We start from the raw sequence: 14041 nt of genomic DNA on the forward strand, positions 1-14041 counted from the left end.
ACGTCTCACAACAAGTTCTGTGGACTATCTTGAGTAACTGGGTCGTGATTTCCAAAAAGAAACATTGCTGTTGAGTTCTTCAAATGTATTTTTTTAACAATTTGAGAACCACAAGCCATTTTGTTCCACTATATTGGCTGACATCTCTACAGCTGATGTCTCCACAATTCAGCAACTCTCACCAAAACAGTCTAGACTGATGAATGACACTACAGGTAAGAGGGAAAATATGTAGTTTTGAATTTAAAGTTAACTGTCCCTTTAAGTCAAAGAAAAAAAGGATGATTCATCAACTTCTCTCCAGATGTAGTGTGAGTTGTTCTGTGTTTTTTGAGAACAGAAACACGTCAGACATTAAACAAAAACCACACACACACCTATGAATATGAGTTTCAGAGTTTATTCTACTTCTTGTGTTCTGTGTTAATATGCCAGAGGGTTGTTGCCAATATGAAGGAATGATAAAGCTTGAACTCTTGCATCTACACCACATTATGCACTTACTCTCACATACATTTACACGCACACACTTTCCTTAGCAGCTCAGAGGCCATGCTCCCCAGCAGAAAAGGAGCCCAGTGATAAAATGTGTCCCTCTCCTCCTTCGTCCACTACTTTCCCTCCTGCTCATTCACCCAGTCTCCGTCCTCTCAACAAGCACACGCCTGGTCCCAAGTCCTTTGGTGGCTTTTTCATTTAGTGAACAAACTAAAAATGACTGCATATGCCTCCAGAGAACTCCCTCCTCCTCATACAGAAAACAACGCTACTCTAAACAAATAAACAAAGCACAGTTACTCATACCCACTCAGACAGCACTGTGTACTGTAGATACAAATAATAATTTCAGTCTGTTACTGGACAACTTCGAAAAAAAGTTTTGACATTTCTACTTCTTTAAATTTCCTTTGTAGCATTTGGGCCCAGGCAGCATATCAACACTATAATGAGATGAGACTAGATGGTGTTAGATTTTGGATATTGTAATATTATCAAGTTATCGCTGTTGTATTCTCCTAGTTCTTTTGTTTGCCTTTTTTCTTCTTAGTCATGGGGTCCACATTACTGATGATTATTTATCAAAATTTCCATTGTGTAAATATTTTGTGAAAGCACCAAAAGTGAACCCTACAATATTGTCACAATATTGTTATCGAGTTATTTGATCAAACATCTCATGATATTTGATTTTCTCCATTTTGCCCCACTTTCAATAAACAAAACCTTTTTTTTTTTCTCAAATAAACTGCGTGGCCTGTACAGATTTTTTGAGCATTTGGAAAGGAAATGCCTTTCAAAATGACATGCCCTTGATGTGTCACACACAGAGGTGTGAATGTTTTTGGCTTATGATTGTGAAATTAACTCTCAGAAGTTCATTATCCTGCACCTCACCCCAGTGTGTCTATACGAAACTTTGTCAAGTAGACTCTGTTCCATGAGCTCAACATATTAGCCTTTGGTTTAAAAGCACCATTGTCTTGCAGAGACTTCAGAATAACAGTGAGTTAGGAATTAGATACTGGTTTATTAGAAGGCACTTGCTCTTATAGACATCTACAAATGTATGCCCCTCCTACTGTTTATGTGTACTAAACTGTCACAGGTTAAATATAAAAACAGGCAGCACTTGGGGTTAGTCGTGAAACAGTGTGAGAAGCATCAGATTCTGCTCTACATTTTCTGTTTTGCTGTTCCGTCTTCACAGGAGATAGGAATGGTGCGCTCTAGGCCGGGAGACCGAGGCGCAGTGATTGTAAGGATACCATCGAATGACAGACAGGAGGTGATCTCAGCACCTGTCACACCAGTAGGAAGCCTGTACTTCCTCAAAAACTCTCTTGAAACAAAGCCGTGGTCATCCTGGAAACAGAATAGGAGTCAGTATATGAGTAAATTCTCACCAAATGTATTTTTTTGAGTATTTCTGTAGATCTCTATGGCCCCTCTCACCTGTCTGCCCTCGTGTTTGCCGTGTATTGTGATGAACTCGTCACTGACATTGACAGACAGCTCTTCAGGGGAGAAGTGCTTCACATCCAAATAAATGACATAGCGATCCTTTTCAACGCGCATCTGTACAGACAATACACATTTTAGGAACACATTGGGTTGCACACAATAGCAGAATTGAGCAAAACAAACTGAACAAAACAGAAGATAGAAAGCTGAAATTTCTGGGGTTCTCTGACTGTATAATGCAGTGGTGTTGTCATTTGCTGTTTTGATGGCTTTTTAAATATATGCATGGTAGTATGAAAGTGATGTGTTTGAGTATAACTGTATAGGTGTACAGTTTTGATGAATGATTGTATCTTTTTTTCTTTTTATCATGTAAATTTCACATATAGATATCGTTTTCTTTTATGTAATAATGAATTCAACATTTATTCAATTGCTAAGTGTGATTCTGAATATAAATAAACTCAAACTAGCTTGTTATTGTCATATAAGTGAAACACATAGGTGTAAATTTTGCAGTAAAATCATGAAGCCTCTCTGCATCAGTAAAAAAGATATTCTTCAGTGGCATATTTGAGCCAATAATTTAAAATCATTCATATAAATCTCAAGTATTAGAGCTTTCTATGCTTTTGAATGCATCTAATTGACTGCCACATCATTCTACACATTACAGTTCATTAACCCTTTGAAACCTAATCAAATTGGCTTGATTTCTTCAGAAGCATGAAAAAAAGGCAATGAGCAACTAAACAAGAAAAGGCCAAAAATTGACAAGAAATCTGTAAAAAGTTACAAGAAAATTACCCGAAAATAAGAGAAAGAAAAGCAGGAACATAACCTAAAACCTTTTTCTTTTTTTCTATAGCATAATTTTATTAAAAATATTTCTGGACATTTTTCCTTGTTTCTTGATTATATCTTATAATTACTAATAATTATTTTATGGTCACAGGTTACCTTACCTCACTGTGTCCATTGTCAGGCCAGTTGAACCAGCGCATGAACGAAGGGCGTACCCAGGGGAAGGTCCAGGGGAAGGGCCAGTACATTGGCCAATCGGTGAGAGGTTCTGCCAAGGAGAGGTCAGAGAGGCGAAAAGGGAAGGCCCGGCGGTACCAGGGATTCTGGATGGGGATATCCATGATGAGATTCCAGATGAGGTGTGAAAATTGTGGTTATGAAGGAGTCAGCCTCTCAGTTTGGGCTTGGTTTGAGATGGGTGCTGCTGTGCGCTCCTGCCCCACATTTATAGGCCTTTCCCTCCCATCCCATCCGGGCGCTGTCCCTGTTCACGTCCTCATCGCATCCCCCTCCCCTCTGTAACCTCCCATGCACACTTGCATGGTGACTCTGCCAACAGGCTGATCTTTCTGGAACAATGATGTCAACTGTTTATCCCCCCATCTCCCTCATTGTTTCATCTGTCTGACTGTGACTGGTTGTCTCTCTGTTGCCCTCCCTCTCTCTCTCTATAACTCTGTCTCTCTATCTCTCCCTGCTCCCAGTCATGAGTTGACACTGGCTCGAAGTACTGCTGATGCCCCCATACTCATTCCCCAGGAAATGCCCCTGTCTGGATCCGTGGGTGTGTGTCCGTGTGTGACTGTGTGTGTGTGTGTGTGTGTGTGTGTGTGTTTGTTTGAGGAATTGCTGCCAGAGTATTAGCCTGCTGTGCTCTGGTTGCCAGAAGCTTTAGGTTTGTGTGCAGAATGGATGTGAGGTTGAATGGGAACTGATGAGTTTGTATGGGACAGTATTAGGTGACACTCTAAGCGTGTATCATTTTGCCATGAGCTCAGATGTCAAATATGAGGTCCTTTCCAACTATCCAACACTTGTGCCAAACAAATTTCATTCAGTCACTGCTTCATGCTTCCGGTTTCCAGTGTGACAGAAATGCACACAAACATACACAAGCAATGAGATTCTACAGAGACTTTTAAACCTGTCATGCAACCACTGTTTAAGTGCCGTCCACCCCTTTCTCATAAAAATTATGTATTCCCCTTTTCAAAGTTTCAGAAAGTTTTCTCCTTAAAATAGGACTCTTGCTCAGTGGCCTTCGGTGTCTGAGGCTTCAGCCCTGAATGTTTGACAAAAAGCCATGGGTCTAAATATGTAGGCAAGATACACTATATTTTTCAAAGATAAGAATAGGCCTTATAATATGAATGTTAATGTCCCCAGATGTAAAAATCTGTCTCTCCATTCTTACTTGTAGCCTATTGAATAACTTTAGGCCTATGGCACCGCTGTTCCTTACTCAATACTAATTACCAACAACTATTAATATTTTTCTCATCGCGATTCATAATTAACCCTTATCAACCTGGATCAACATCAGTTTTATTGTGCTGCATTCAGACACCTGTCACGATCTGTTAAACCCTTTAAAACCTAGGACAGATTGGTTTGATCTCTTAAAAAAAACAAACAAAAAAATGTCAGTACCTTTTGGGGGTCATTTCCTTGTTTCTTTTTTACTTTTTTTTGGCTTATTGTCAGGTAATTTCTAAAGTTGCTTCATGCCTTCTACGCATGTATGTGTTAGAAACCAATCCAATTTGCTTAAGTTTCAAAGGCTTAATCTGTAAAGTTAGAAAAAAAAGTTTTTAAGGGTAAACAAGACACCAAAGTGCATACGAAGCATTAAAATAAAACTTGTTCATCGAAATAAATAGATGAATAAATAAAATAAAATAAAATAGCCCCCAGTGTCCTCAAATACTAGAAACGCCCGACTCCTGCCCAACCTCAGTTGCTATCTGTTATAATTTAATGTATTTTAGCAACTCCCATAACTATTTAAAACTACAATAAGCTGATAAATCGATTTAAGCCCTTATTCAGTAGCTGCTGAGACTAATTGCCATGGATGTAAAGCTGGTGTGTTACTCTACCTCCCGTCTGTTTAGACCCGTTACCATGGTGACATGCCTTGCCCCCAGTAGCTTCGAGCAGTATGCCTTCTGGATGTTAGCTATCAGAGGTGCGTTAGTTAGTTTAAATCACCGCTGTTGAAGCAGGCATGGACTTACCGGCGTCATATTATGGGGAAATTGATAAAAGAAACCCGGTTGTTTTAACTTTTGAACGAGACATTAACACATTTATAAAACTAATGAGACGTTTGGGTTGTTCTTCGACCAGACAAGACAACGGCTCCTATGCTAAAGGGTGAGATTTCAAGAGACAACTTAGCGTCAACAAGCTAATTCAAGGTGTTAGCTAGCTGCTGATTAAAGTTATGTTAGCCGGCTAGCTTAATGCTGTTTCGCTAAACTAAATTTCAAACTCAACGAAAGAGTAAGCATAGATATAACAATAACTACTGTAAGCAGACGAAAAAAAAGTTTAAGCTAAGTTAATTATAGTCTATTTAGCTACTAATATTAGTTGTCTATTAGTCGTTAAGCGAACAGGCGAGGAAGGCTTCACTTTTGACTGCAGGTGCGTAGCTAAGGCTAATTCTGGGCCAACAGCAAAGAATAAAGCTGTGGGCCTCAATTTTAATACAACCGTTTTACTAGTGGTAGATGAAGTACCTGAAAGCCATACTTGAGTAAAAGTACAGATATCTTACCAGAAATGGCTTTGGTAGAAGTTAAAGTCACTCATTAATTCAACTCAAAACTTTAATAAGGGCTCAGCTTATATGGAGGTTCATAGGCAATAGAACCAAAATAATATTAACAAAATTTTACATTACTTGAGTAAAAGTCTTTACTGGTATTTTATTTACTGTACATAAGTATCAAATTTTATTTCTCCATAACATGGACACCATCCTATTTTGTAGTAAGTAGCTAAGATTCTTACAGGAAATGTAGAGTAAAATGGAGTAAAAATATATACATTTTATTAAGGACTTATAGTTGAGTTAAAGTGAAAGTTGTGAGAAATATAAAAACACAAATAAAGTACACATATTCCCAAAAATGTGTAATATGTAATAGTTTTTATAATAAAAAGTACTTTTAAAGAAGTATTACCACTCTGTTACATTACACTACTGCATTTACAGAAATTGGGGCCTCAGATACAACATCCTTAATTCCACTTTTCTATTAGGGGCACCCATTCTTGGCTAAATGTGTGAGCAGCATTTTTAAATTTTGTTTAATTTATTATTATTAACTAATAATTGTTAATTGTAATTGTAAAGATGGTCTGATAAGCACACAACCTATGAAACAGTGCTACAACTATAGACTAGATTTGATATCATCTACATAGTGAGTGAGTCTTATTTTATCGTTGTCAGGGTGGTTACATACTCATTTTAATATTGTCCTGTTTTTAATTTGATTTTAAAGGATTAAAACCCTAGTGGACATACGGAAGAAGTACGAACATCGACTGCCTCCAAAGTTGTACCAGGAGCGCATGTTGCAGATTGCAGATTTTCTCTTTGGGTTAAAGGTAATTCACAGTAGCCTTGTTGATACCTGCTAATATTTGCTTTCCACAGCTGTAGTTTATTGCTTTACCTTCTGCATTTAATTAAAAAAAACAAAAGAAAAAAGGAATAAGATCCCATTGGTTCAACAACTTCTTGTCCAGTAATGCAGTCAGCCACCCCTTGCCTCTTTACTGTCCTCAGAGTTTATCATATATGATTTTATTCCTCCTCCTTGACTGTGGCAACTATTCCAGGTTTCCACTGCACACATACGCCGCTGCCATTACGTCTTTCTTCTCTCTCTTCTCCCATCTGTAGCTGTACCAGCTGGCTCTTTGGCAGGGCTACAGTCTCCACCTGCTGCACTTCAGCTCAGTGAAAATAACTGACATCACAGATGTGGACCACTTCATGGGCTGCTTCTTCCCTGAAGGTTTTGATACAGACCAAGATACCTTTGCCATGAAGGTAGACAGTACTGAGTGAACTTTTGTACAGTGAGTTGCTGCATGGTATATTTTTGACTAGTCACACTGTGACTGAAGTGGAAAGTGTTTCAAACTTGTTGTGCTTTGTCAGTTCTCTCATGTGAAGGAAGGTCATTGTTAGGGCTGGGTGATATGGCTTTGAAATAATACCAGTAGGGGCGTCTGGTGGCTGAGTGGATAAAGCAGGCACCCCATGAATGATGGCACTGTCCTTGCCGCAGCAGCCGCAGATTCGAGTCCAACTCACAGCCCTTTGCTGCATGTCATCCCCTCTCTCTCCCCCTTTTACACTGTTGATCTGTCCTATCTAATAAAGGCAAAAATGCCAAAAAAATAATCTTTAAAAAAACAATAATAATAATAAAATCAGTATTTTTTTCGGCTATATCACGATGCATGATATTAGCTCAATATTTTGAAATCTCCCCAAAACTATTGTAAACAACTAAAATACAAAATTATTAAATGAACTACAGTTACAAATAAAGTAACTACTGTCATATAGTAAAGTTAAAATAAAGTTTGATAAACTGCTTTTATAATGTTAAAGTAAAGTATAAAGTTAAATAAAGTACTGTTACAGTAAAGGTAAATAGAATATTTTATAATGAAATAAATCAAAGCACAAAGCGTTATCAGATCATGTAAATGAAGTAAAGATGATATATTTCAGCATATTGCATAGCCCTAGTCATTGTTATTTAGAAATGTTTGTTACTGAAGCATTATCCTGAGTATAAAAGTTATATGCGTGCGTGTGTGTGTGTGTGTGTGTGTGTGTGTGTGTGTGTGTGTGTGTGTGTGTGTGCGTGTGTGTGTGCGTGTGTGCGTGCGTGCGTGCGTGCGTGCGTGTGTGTGTAGGTTCGTGCAATGCATGGCTGTGCCATGTGTATATTTGAGCAGGAGAAAAATCACAGCATCCTCAGCCAGGATGGACTCTGTAAAGTGCTGGATGTTCTGAACTTCATCAGGATCATGATGCAGGTGTTTCAGCAACATGAGCACCTCTGCTGGCATCTATATAATGGTATATGATTAAAATTTATACAGTTTTCTCCAGTATTTGCTTTGGGTCTGAAAAATTTGGAAGAACAAATTAAGTGACAAAGTGTGAGACAGGACAAGAGGGAAATTTGAACATGTGCCCAAAAGGGTGGTTCTGTGAGGCCCTAGATGAAATGATCTTATCTAGAAAGTTCATGTCATTTTGTATAGTCAAAGCAATAACCTCCCAGTGGTAACTTATGATTCCCTGAAATATGTTGTTTTTTTAAAGAGCAAGATCTAGTGAAAATCCCAAGTGAAGTGGGAAACTATAAGATTCTACTGTATTTTACTGTAGAACTAACCTTCATCTCTTTTTAAAATCTTTTACAGGTTCATTACACATATACACCATCTGCCGTTACTTGATGACCATGAATTGTAGTGCACAGGTACTTAAAGACAGACCATAGATGGGATTAACACTGCTATATCAACTGTTCCAGACTATTCATCTATCAAATTACTTTTTCAAAAGATTGTTTTTGCAACTCCTAAAACTGTGTGGCACTTTTACTCAATCAATGATGTTAAATAACTAGAATATTTGTGTGTTTTATAATGTCATTATAATTGTGTGTGGCGTGATCCTTTATACCATCATGTATGATCCTGTCTAGGCACTGGAGTACCTTCTGTGGGCAAGCATCAGTCTAGAGCTGTCCATCCCTCTGATGACTGCTGAGTATCTCCCATGGATTGTCACACTCTACTGTGCTGTCTGCCACTGTTACTATGACAACCAGGCTGCAGTGCAGGCGGAGGTGAAAGATATGCATGAGGACACCTACAAGCACACAATCACTGTGATTTTAACAGACTGTTCACAGGATGATATGATGAGTTATTAATACCAGCTGTGACCTGATGTTGTTCTGTCTGCAGTTCTCTGTTAGGCAGCCTGCCATCAGTCTGTTTGGTGTTAATATGCTCTAGAGAAGATTACCTAGGACTATTTAATGAAATTCTGCCTAGATTGAACTGTTCCTAACAAATGTTTCTGTTTTAAATTTAATCTACATTTTAAGTTATATAGAAACACAAAAGAGGTGTAACTAAGTCGAATTGCTAAATTATTGTGAAAGTCTTGTTCCTCATTTGTGTGGTTTGTGTGTTTGAAATGTTTTCAGGAATTTGCCCGGAGAGCCCTTGGAAAAATCGACGAGCTAGCAAAGCAGGAAGAGCAGAATGGCATTTCTGCCACCAGAGAGACTCAGAGAGCATTCAAAGAAGCCTCTATTAAGGCAGGAGACTCCTCTTACCAATATATGCTCTTAATACTATTAATACCATGATAACATATTAGAGACTTGGGATCCTTCACACATCTCAGCGACAACTACAAACATCAAAAGGATGCAATAAGATTTATTGTAATACATGCAAATATAAATGCATGACTATATCTACATATCTAACCAGTTAAAGTACCATGTGAAATCTAATTTACATTGCCCAAGCACAAATTTCATCATTCCTAACTCATGCCTTATAAGAAATTATTAAAAATCACTCAGTGGAAACATCTCTCAGTGTGTGAGCCTACAGCAATTTCACTTGATAGCCACCGCTGTTTGTATAAATATGGACATATACAGATTGTTGAGCTCTGAAGATGTAGACATTTTGTGTGACTTTCTGTGATCATTTTAAAAGTTTGTTGTTTTGCTTTTACAGTGTTGATGTGCTCTTCTCTGGTTTATGAAAGAAAAACTTATTCACCTCTTTTTTTTTTTTTTAGCTAGCTGCCATGATGTTCAAGCGCGCTGTCTTTGAAGCCAGACGGAGACCCAAACCCATGTCCAGAATCAAAGCCAAAAGCACCTTGAAGGACATACCTAATGTAATAAAATCCACTCTACTGCCATATCATCATATTCAGTGTTAACCCTTCAAACCCTCGATCAACATAAGTTTTATTGTGCTGCATTCAGACGCATTTCACAAGCATTTAAACCTTTCGAATCGTAGAAAATTGGCTTGATTTCTTTCCGAAACAGAGAGAAAAAAGGCAATCAGCAAGAAATGACCTGCAAATTGCAAAAACTTTGTAAAAATGTAATAAGAAAATCACCCAAAGAATAGTTTTAAAAGGAGGGGAGGAGTTAATATTTAAAAATGTGATATAAAAAAAAGTTTCAAAGACTTAAAGCTTACCCTCAAGTGTCCTTGTCCTATATCTGCTGTAGGTGCCATGGCCTCGTAATACAACAGAGCGCATGCTAATGGGCCTGTTTGACAGCAGTGCAGCGCAGTTCTTGGGCATCTTGGAAGCACTCTGGGACAGCTCGAGACGACCGCTGCAGGCGAGGATGCCAGATGAACCAGAGCTGCAGGAGGTGGTCCTGGAACTCCTGTCTGCTGGCATCAGTATATTATCTGGTGAGTGAAACAAACACATACAGTAAGAGCACATGTAGAGGAAGCCTACAGGTGCTTAAATTCTAATTGGGCCTTTAAGGTGAGGAATGTTTACTTTGTGTATTGAGTATTTTGTTTTTTTGTTCCCGTTTGTGAAGGAGTTCCAGCTACTAGTAAGTCTCTTAGTGCACTGACGCCAACATCCACTCTAATTGATGTAGCCATTACAGGTTAGTCTCTGTTTTCTTTGTCATTTGTCTCACTTTACAATCAACATGTACAGCACTCTGTCATGTTTTACAAGGGTTTTGTTTTGTGTGTTAGTTTGATAAATGTGAAGTCACGTGATTTCTTGTGTTGCTAGGAGAAAACAAAGTACCCATCATGTCTGCGGTACGGTTTATTAAGATGTTGTTCCAGTACAAGCAGCCAGATGCTTTCACTGAACTTGCCAGAGAGATGCTGCAGGTTTTGTCTGTGAGTAGCACACAAGCATCTCATTATTCAGAGAAGGGGAATATACTCAGTTTCTTATGTTTACAGCTTGACTTTAATGTGTGCTGTGTCTCTCCGTGATCTTGATTGTCTCTTTCTGTGTCTTCATTAGGGTGTAGATGGGCAGTCATTCAGGAGGGCAGAGCTGGAGCTATCTTTACTTGACAGTTTTAACTGTCTGCTGTCTTCCCAGAGGAGCCATCCTAGAGAGGACACCATGGTTGATGGTAGCAAAGGGAAATTGTTTGACATATGGACTGATTTCGATCATCAGGCCTCTTAAACTTAAGGGAGATACATGGATTAATAGAAAGTATTCACAAAGAATGCTAATGAGCCATTTATAGCTGTGGCCAGAGCTTAATTGATCTTTGAACATCCTTTTGTCTTCTTTTTGTTGATTCTTTGGAGTTGATTGTTTTGCTGTGGTGCCAAATTGCTGTAAAATTTATGAATATCTTAACCAAGTTACTTCCCGTCACAAATTAGCTGACACACTTTGAGATTTCATGTTCACAGCTTAGCATTGATTAGGTACCAATAAGGTGCTCAACACTGGGTTACTTCATCAAAAAAATATCCAAAACCATTTCCAGTTGTCTCTGAATTATAATGTGATCTTGTGATGTTTTCAACAGACAGACACAAGTCTTCTCTTTCAATGAGTGATGGGTTCATTGGCCTGGTAGACACCCTGCACAAGTCGGTTTCTGGCTCTGCTCCTGTAAGTTTCTATGTTGTATGTGTGTTTGTGTTGGGGTTCAACTGCCAAGGACTAGGTTTCAGAGAGGTAGAGCTCAAACATTTGTATGTGTTGTATGTGTGTGTTTGTGTAGGAGGAGCGGCCAGATGGGGACCTGGTTTTGGATCTTGTGTTATTTCTGTGGGGTAAAGTGAAGCTGGTGATCCAGAGGGATCAGCAGCAAAACCAGGAGTTCTCATACCGCCTTGAGAAGGCAGGTAATTATGACAAGGTGTGTATGTATTTTATAAAGGTAAGCATTACTGAAACTGATGACTTTCAAGGTGATAGGAGCAAGTTGTTGTCTCATAAAACTGCTGCTTTTATCCTCTATAAAAGGAAGAGAATTTTTATGCCCCCGTGCTGGCGATAGCTGTGGTCGGAGACGTATTTTTGGGTTGTGTGTCCATCCCATTCTCATGAATACATTATCTGAGGAATGCCTTGAGGGCATTTCTTTAAATTTGTAACATATGCCCACATGGACTCAAGGATGAACTGATTAGATTTTGGTGGTCAAAGGTGAAGGTCATTGTGGCCTCGTTCATCCATGTGTCCATCCCATTCTCATGAGCATGATATCTCAAGAGCACCTTGAGGAAATTTCTTAAAATTTACCACAGATATTCACTTGTACTCAACAATGAACTGATGTGTGAAGCATCCACACATTTCACATTTATGTGAACTGTAAGTGCAGCTTGACTGGTGTGCAGAGGCATACAACTGCATTGATCTACTTGTAAATGCAGTTTTTGGAATTCAGGATTGAGTGAATGGTACTATTAATTTGGACACAATAAAACAAATGAACTTATACTTTTTAAAATTTTTCACAGTATGTTTGAGGTAGGCATACTACTTATTTTGTTTCATGTGTACGTGATTCATGTGCATTTAACATGTTTGCAGTGGCTGTGGTGTCTGTCTGTGCTGTGTGAGGTGGCCTTTGCCTGTGACCTGGCAACTGTTGACTGCATTATGACAGCAGAGATGACCCACACATTGGCCGTACTGCTAGAGAGTGCAGCTGAACACAGTAATCACTCTCCAGGTGAGGGATTATGATCAGCCTTTCACCAGTCTGCAGGACAGCTGAAATAACTCATCTTTTGTACTTGTGTTGTTTTATTGAATATCACTTTGGTTTTCTTTTCTTTTTATATTCGGTAAACTGAACTAGAGCCACTCAAACACACAGTTACATGTCCTGTTCACCATAACTGTGACAATATTATTATACATATGTCTCATGTGTAGGAGCTTGTGAAACAGACTGTGAGGGTGTGAAGCCAAGCTCGTTTTCTGTACTTAAGGTATGTGAATGGAATGGCTGTCAGTGCATAGCATCATATAGTAGATAAATAGTTCTGTATACTACTAGTGTTAATTTTTGCATAAAGTGTACGCATGTGATTAAAAAAATACACATATTGCACCAATGTGCTGTATTCTGTCTCAGTTTTTCAGAAATGTTGCAATATTAGCATTATCCAATGTGTGAGTTTGTGTGTGCTTGCAGAGTTCAAGTACAGAGCTGCTTCAGAAGGTGTGTAATGTGGTGGAGAGGGGTCTTGAAGCTCTAGCAAAGGGTGTAGTTACACTGCTGCCCAAAGATTGCTCAGCCATCACTGACTCTGCCTTCATGCAGGTAGGCAGTCACCTCGCCCAACATTTAGTCTGAAATTTATTCATTTTACAATCAATTGAGAAAATACAGTGAGTGAGTGTTACTAAAACCTTTTTTTCTTTTTATTCTAATAGAAATTTTGTCCCCTCCCTCAATCGACTCCCTCCCTGTCATCTCCAACATCATCAGAAAATGGAAATGAAGAGAATGAAATAAGTGAAAAGGAAAAAGACGAAGTGGAAACTAAGGCAGAGGCAAATAGTAAAGACTCTCAACACACTCAGTCTACACGTGTGTTCCTCCTGGCCAAAGAACTTCATCTAGAACTAAACATCATTCACCACAGGACTTCCCTCAAGTTACTGCAGCTCAATGCAGGTCAGACTCACTGCTACACCGACACATTTACCGATTAGTGATTTTTGAGAATTATCTATCCTTTGGCCTACATTGAGTTTGTACTCAATTTTACATTGAAAAAATGAGGAAGTTTACTGATCCAGCACTTGCTGATTTACAAACAAAAGTTGAAATCTCTGACTATATATCAATCAAAAGTGAGCCAGTGTAAATGTTCCAGAATAATATTGATTTATAAATTATATGTCTGTCAATAGACTCAAGTAGTAAATATGAGAATTTGTTGGTTGTGTCTAGTCAAGGAGTCTGAACTGTTGGACCGGGTCAAGAAGAACAAGTTGTCCAGAGCTCTTTTCCTGATCCAGAAAGCCTTGCTGGTGTACAACAACATGAAGCCAAATAAGACCAACAAAACCAAGAGTCTGCTGGAGGTTACACATTTACAGTCACTTTTTCATACATGCAGTCACAACTAGGCATGAAATGTGTTTTTTTTTCACACAGTAATGTGTATGTTTATGTGCAAATGTGTACTTTGGTGTGAAAAGGGAGGC

General features: G+C 38.6%; 2 protein-coding genes across 7 annotated transcripts in view; one reads left to right on the forward strand and one right to left on the reverse strand.

Annotated features, from left to right (window-relative positions):
• Positions 1–384: 384 nt before the first annotated feature.
• Positions 385–3186, reverse strand: LOC121952943 (alpha-crystallin B chain-like). Its single transcript, XM_042499829.2, has 3 exons — positions 2928–3186; positions 1954–2076; positions 385–1863 (listed from the first exon to the last, which is right to left on the reverse strand). The coding sequence occupies exons 1-3, from the start codon at positions 3105–3107 to the stop codon at positions 1675–1677; spliced, it is 492 nt and encodes a 163-aa protein (XP_042355763.1). The 5' UTR covers positions 3108–3186; the 3' UTR covers positions 385–1674.
• Positions 3187–4927: 1741 nt separating this feature from the next.
• Positions 4928–14041, forward strand: part of cfap54 (cilia and flagella associated 54) — a 40406-nt gene continuing 31292 nt past the window's right edge. For all 6 annotated transcript variants that reach the window (XR_015778983.1, XM_088088815.1, XM_088088813.1 and 3 more), the window contains exons 1-19: positions 4928–5142; positions 6282–6387; positions 6686–6835; positions 7717–7882; positions 8233–8291; positions 8520–8663; positions 9030–9143; positions 9641–9742; positions 10089–10281; positions 10419–10490; positions 10625–10737; positions 10868–10982; positions 11394–11479; positions 11592–11729; positions 12410–12551; positions 12758–12813; positions 13020–13148; positions 13262–13505; positions 13785–13918. Coding sequence is in view for 5 of the 6 variants with exons in the window: in XM_088088815.1 (XP_087944941.1) it covers positions 4994–5142; positions 6282–6387; positions 6686–6835; positions 7717–7882; positions 8233–8291; positions 8520–8663; positions 9030–9143; positions 9641–9742; positions 10089–10281; positions 10419–10490; positions 10625–10737; positions 10868–10982; positions 11394–11479; positions 11592–11729; positions 12410–12551; positions 12758–12813; positions 13020–13148; positions 13262–13505; positions 13785–13918 (2412 nt within the window). In the remaining variant the exon portion in view is untranslated. The remainder of the gene's footprint in view (positions 5143–6281; positions 6388–6685; positions 6836–7716; positions 7883–8232; positions 8292–8519; positions 8664–9029; positions 9144–9640; positions 9743–10088; positions 10282–10418; positions 10491–10624; positions 10738–10867; positions 10983–11393; positions 11480–11591; positions 11730–12409; positions 12552–12757; positions 12814–13019; positions 13149–13261; positions 13506–13784; positions 13919–14041) is intronic.

This window comes from Plectropomus leopardus, chromosome 15, assembly GCF_026936395.1.
Source record: "Plectropomus leopardus strain MGB_pleo_1.0 chromosome 15, ASM2693639v1, whole genome shotgun sequence".
NCBI lineage: Eukaryota > Metazoa > Chordata > Actinopteri > Perciformes > Serranidae > Plectropomus > Plectropomus leopardus.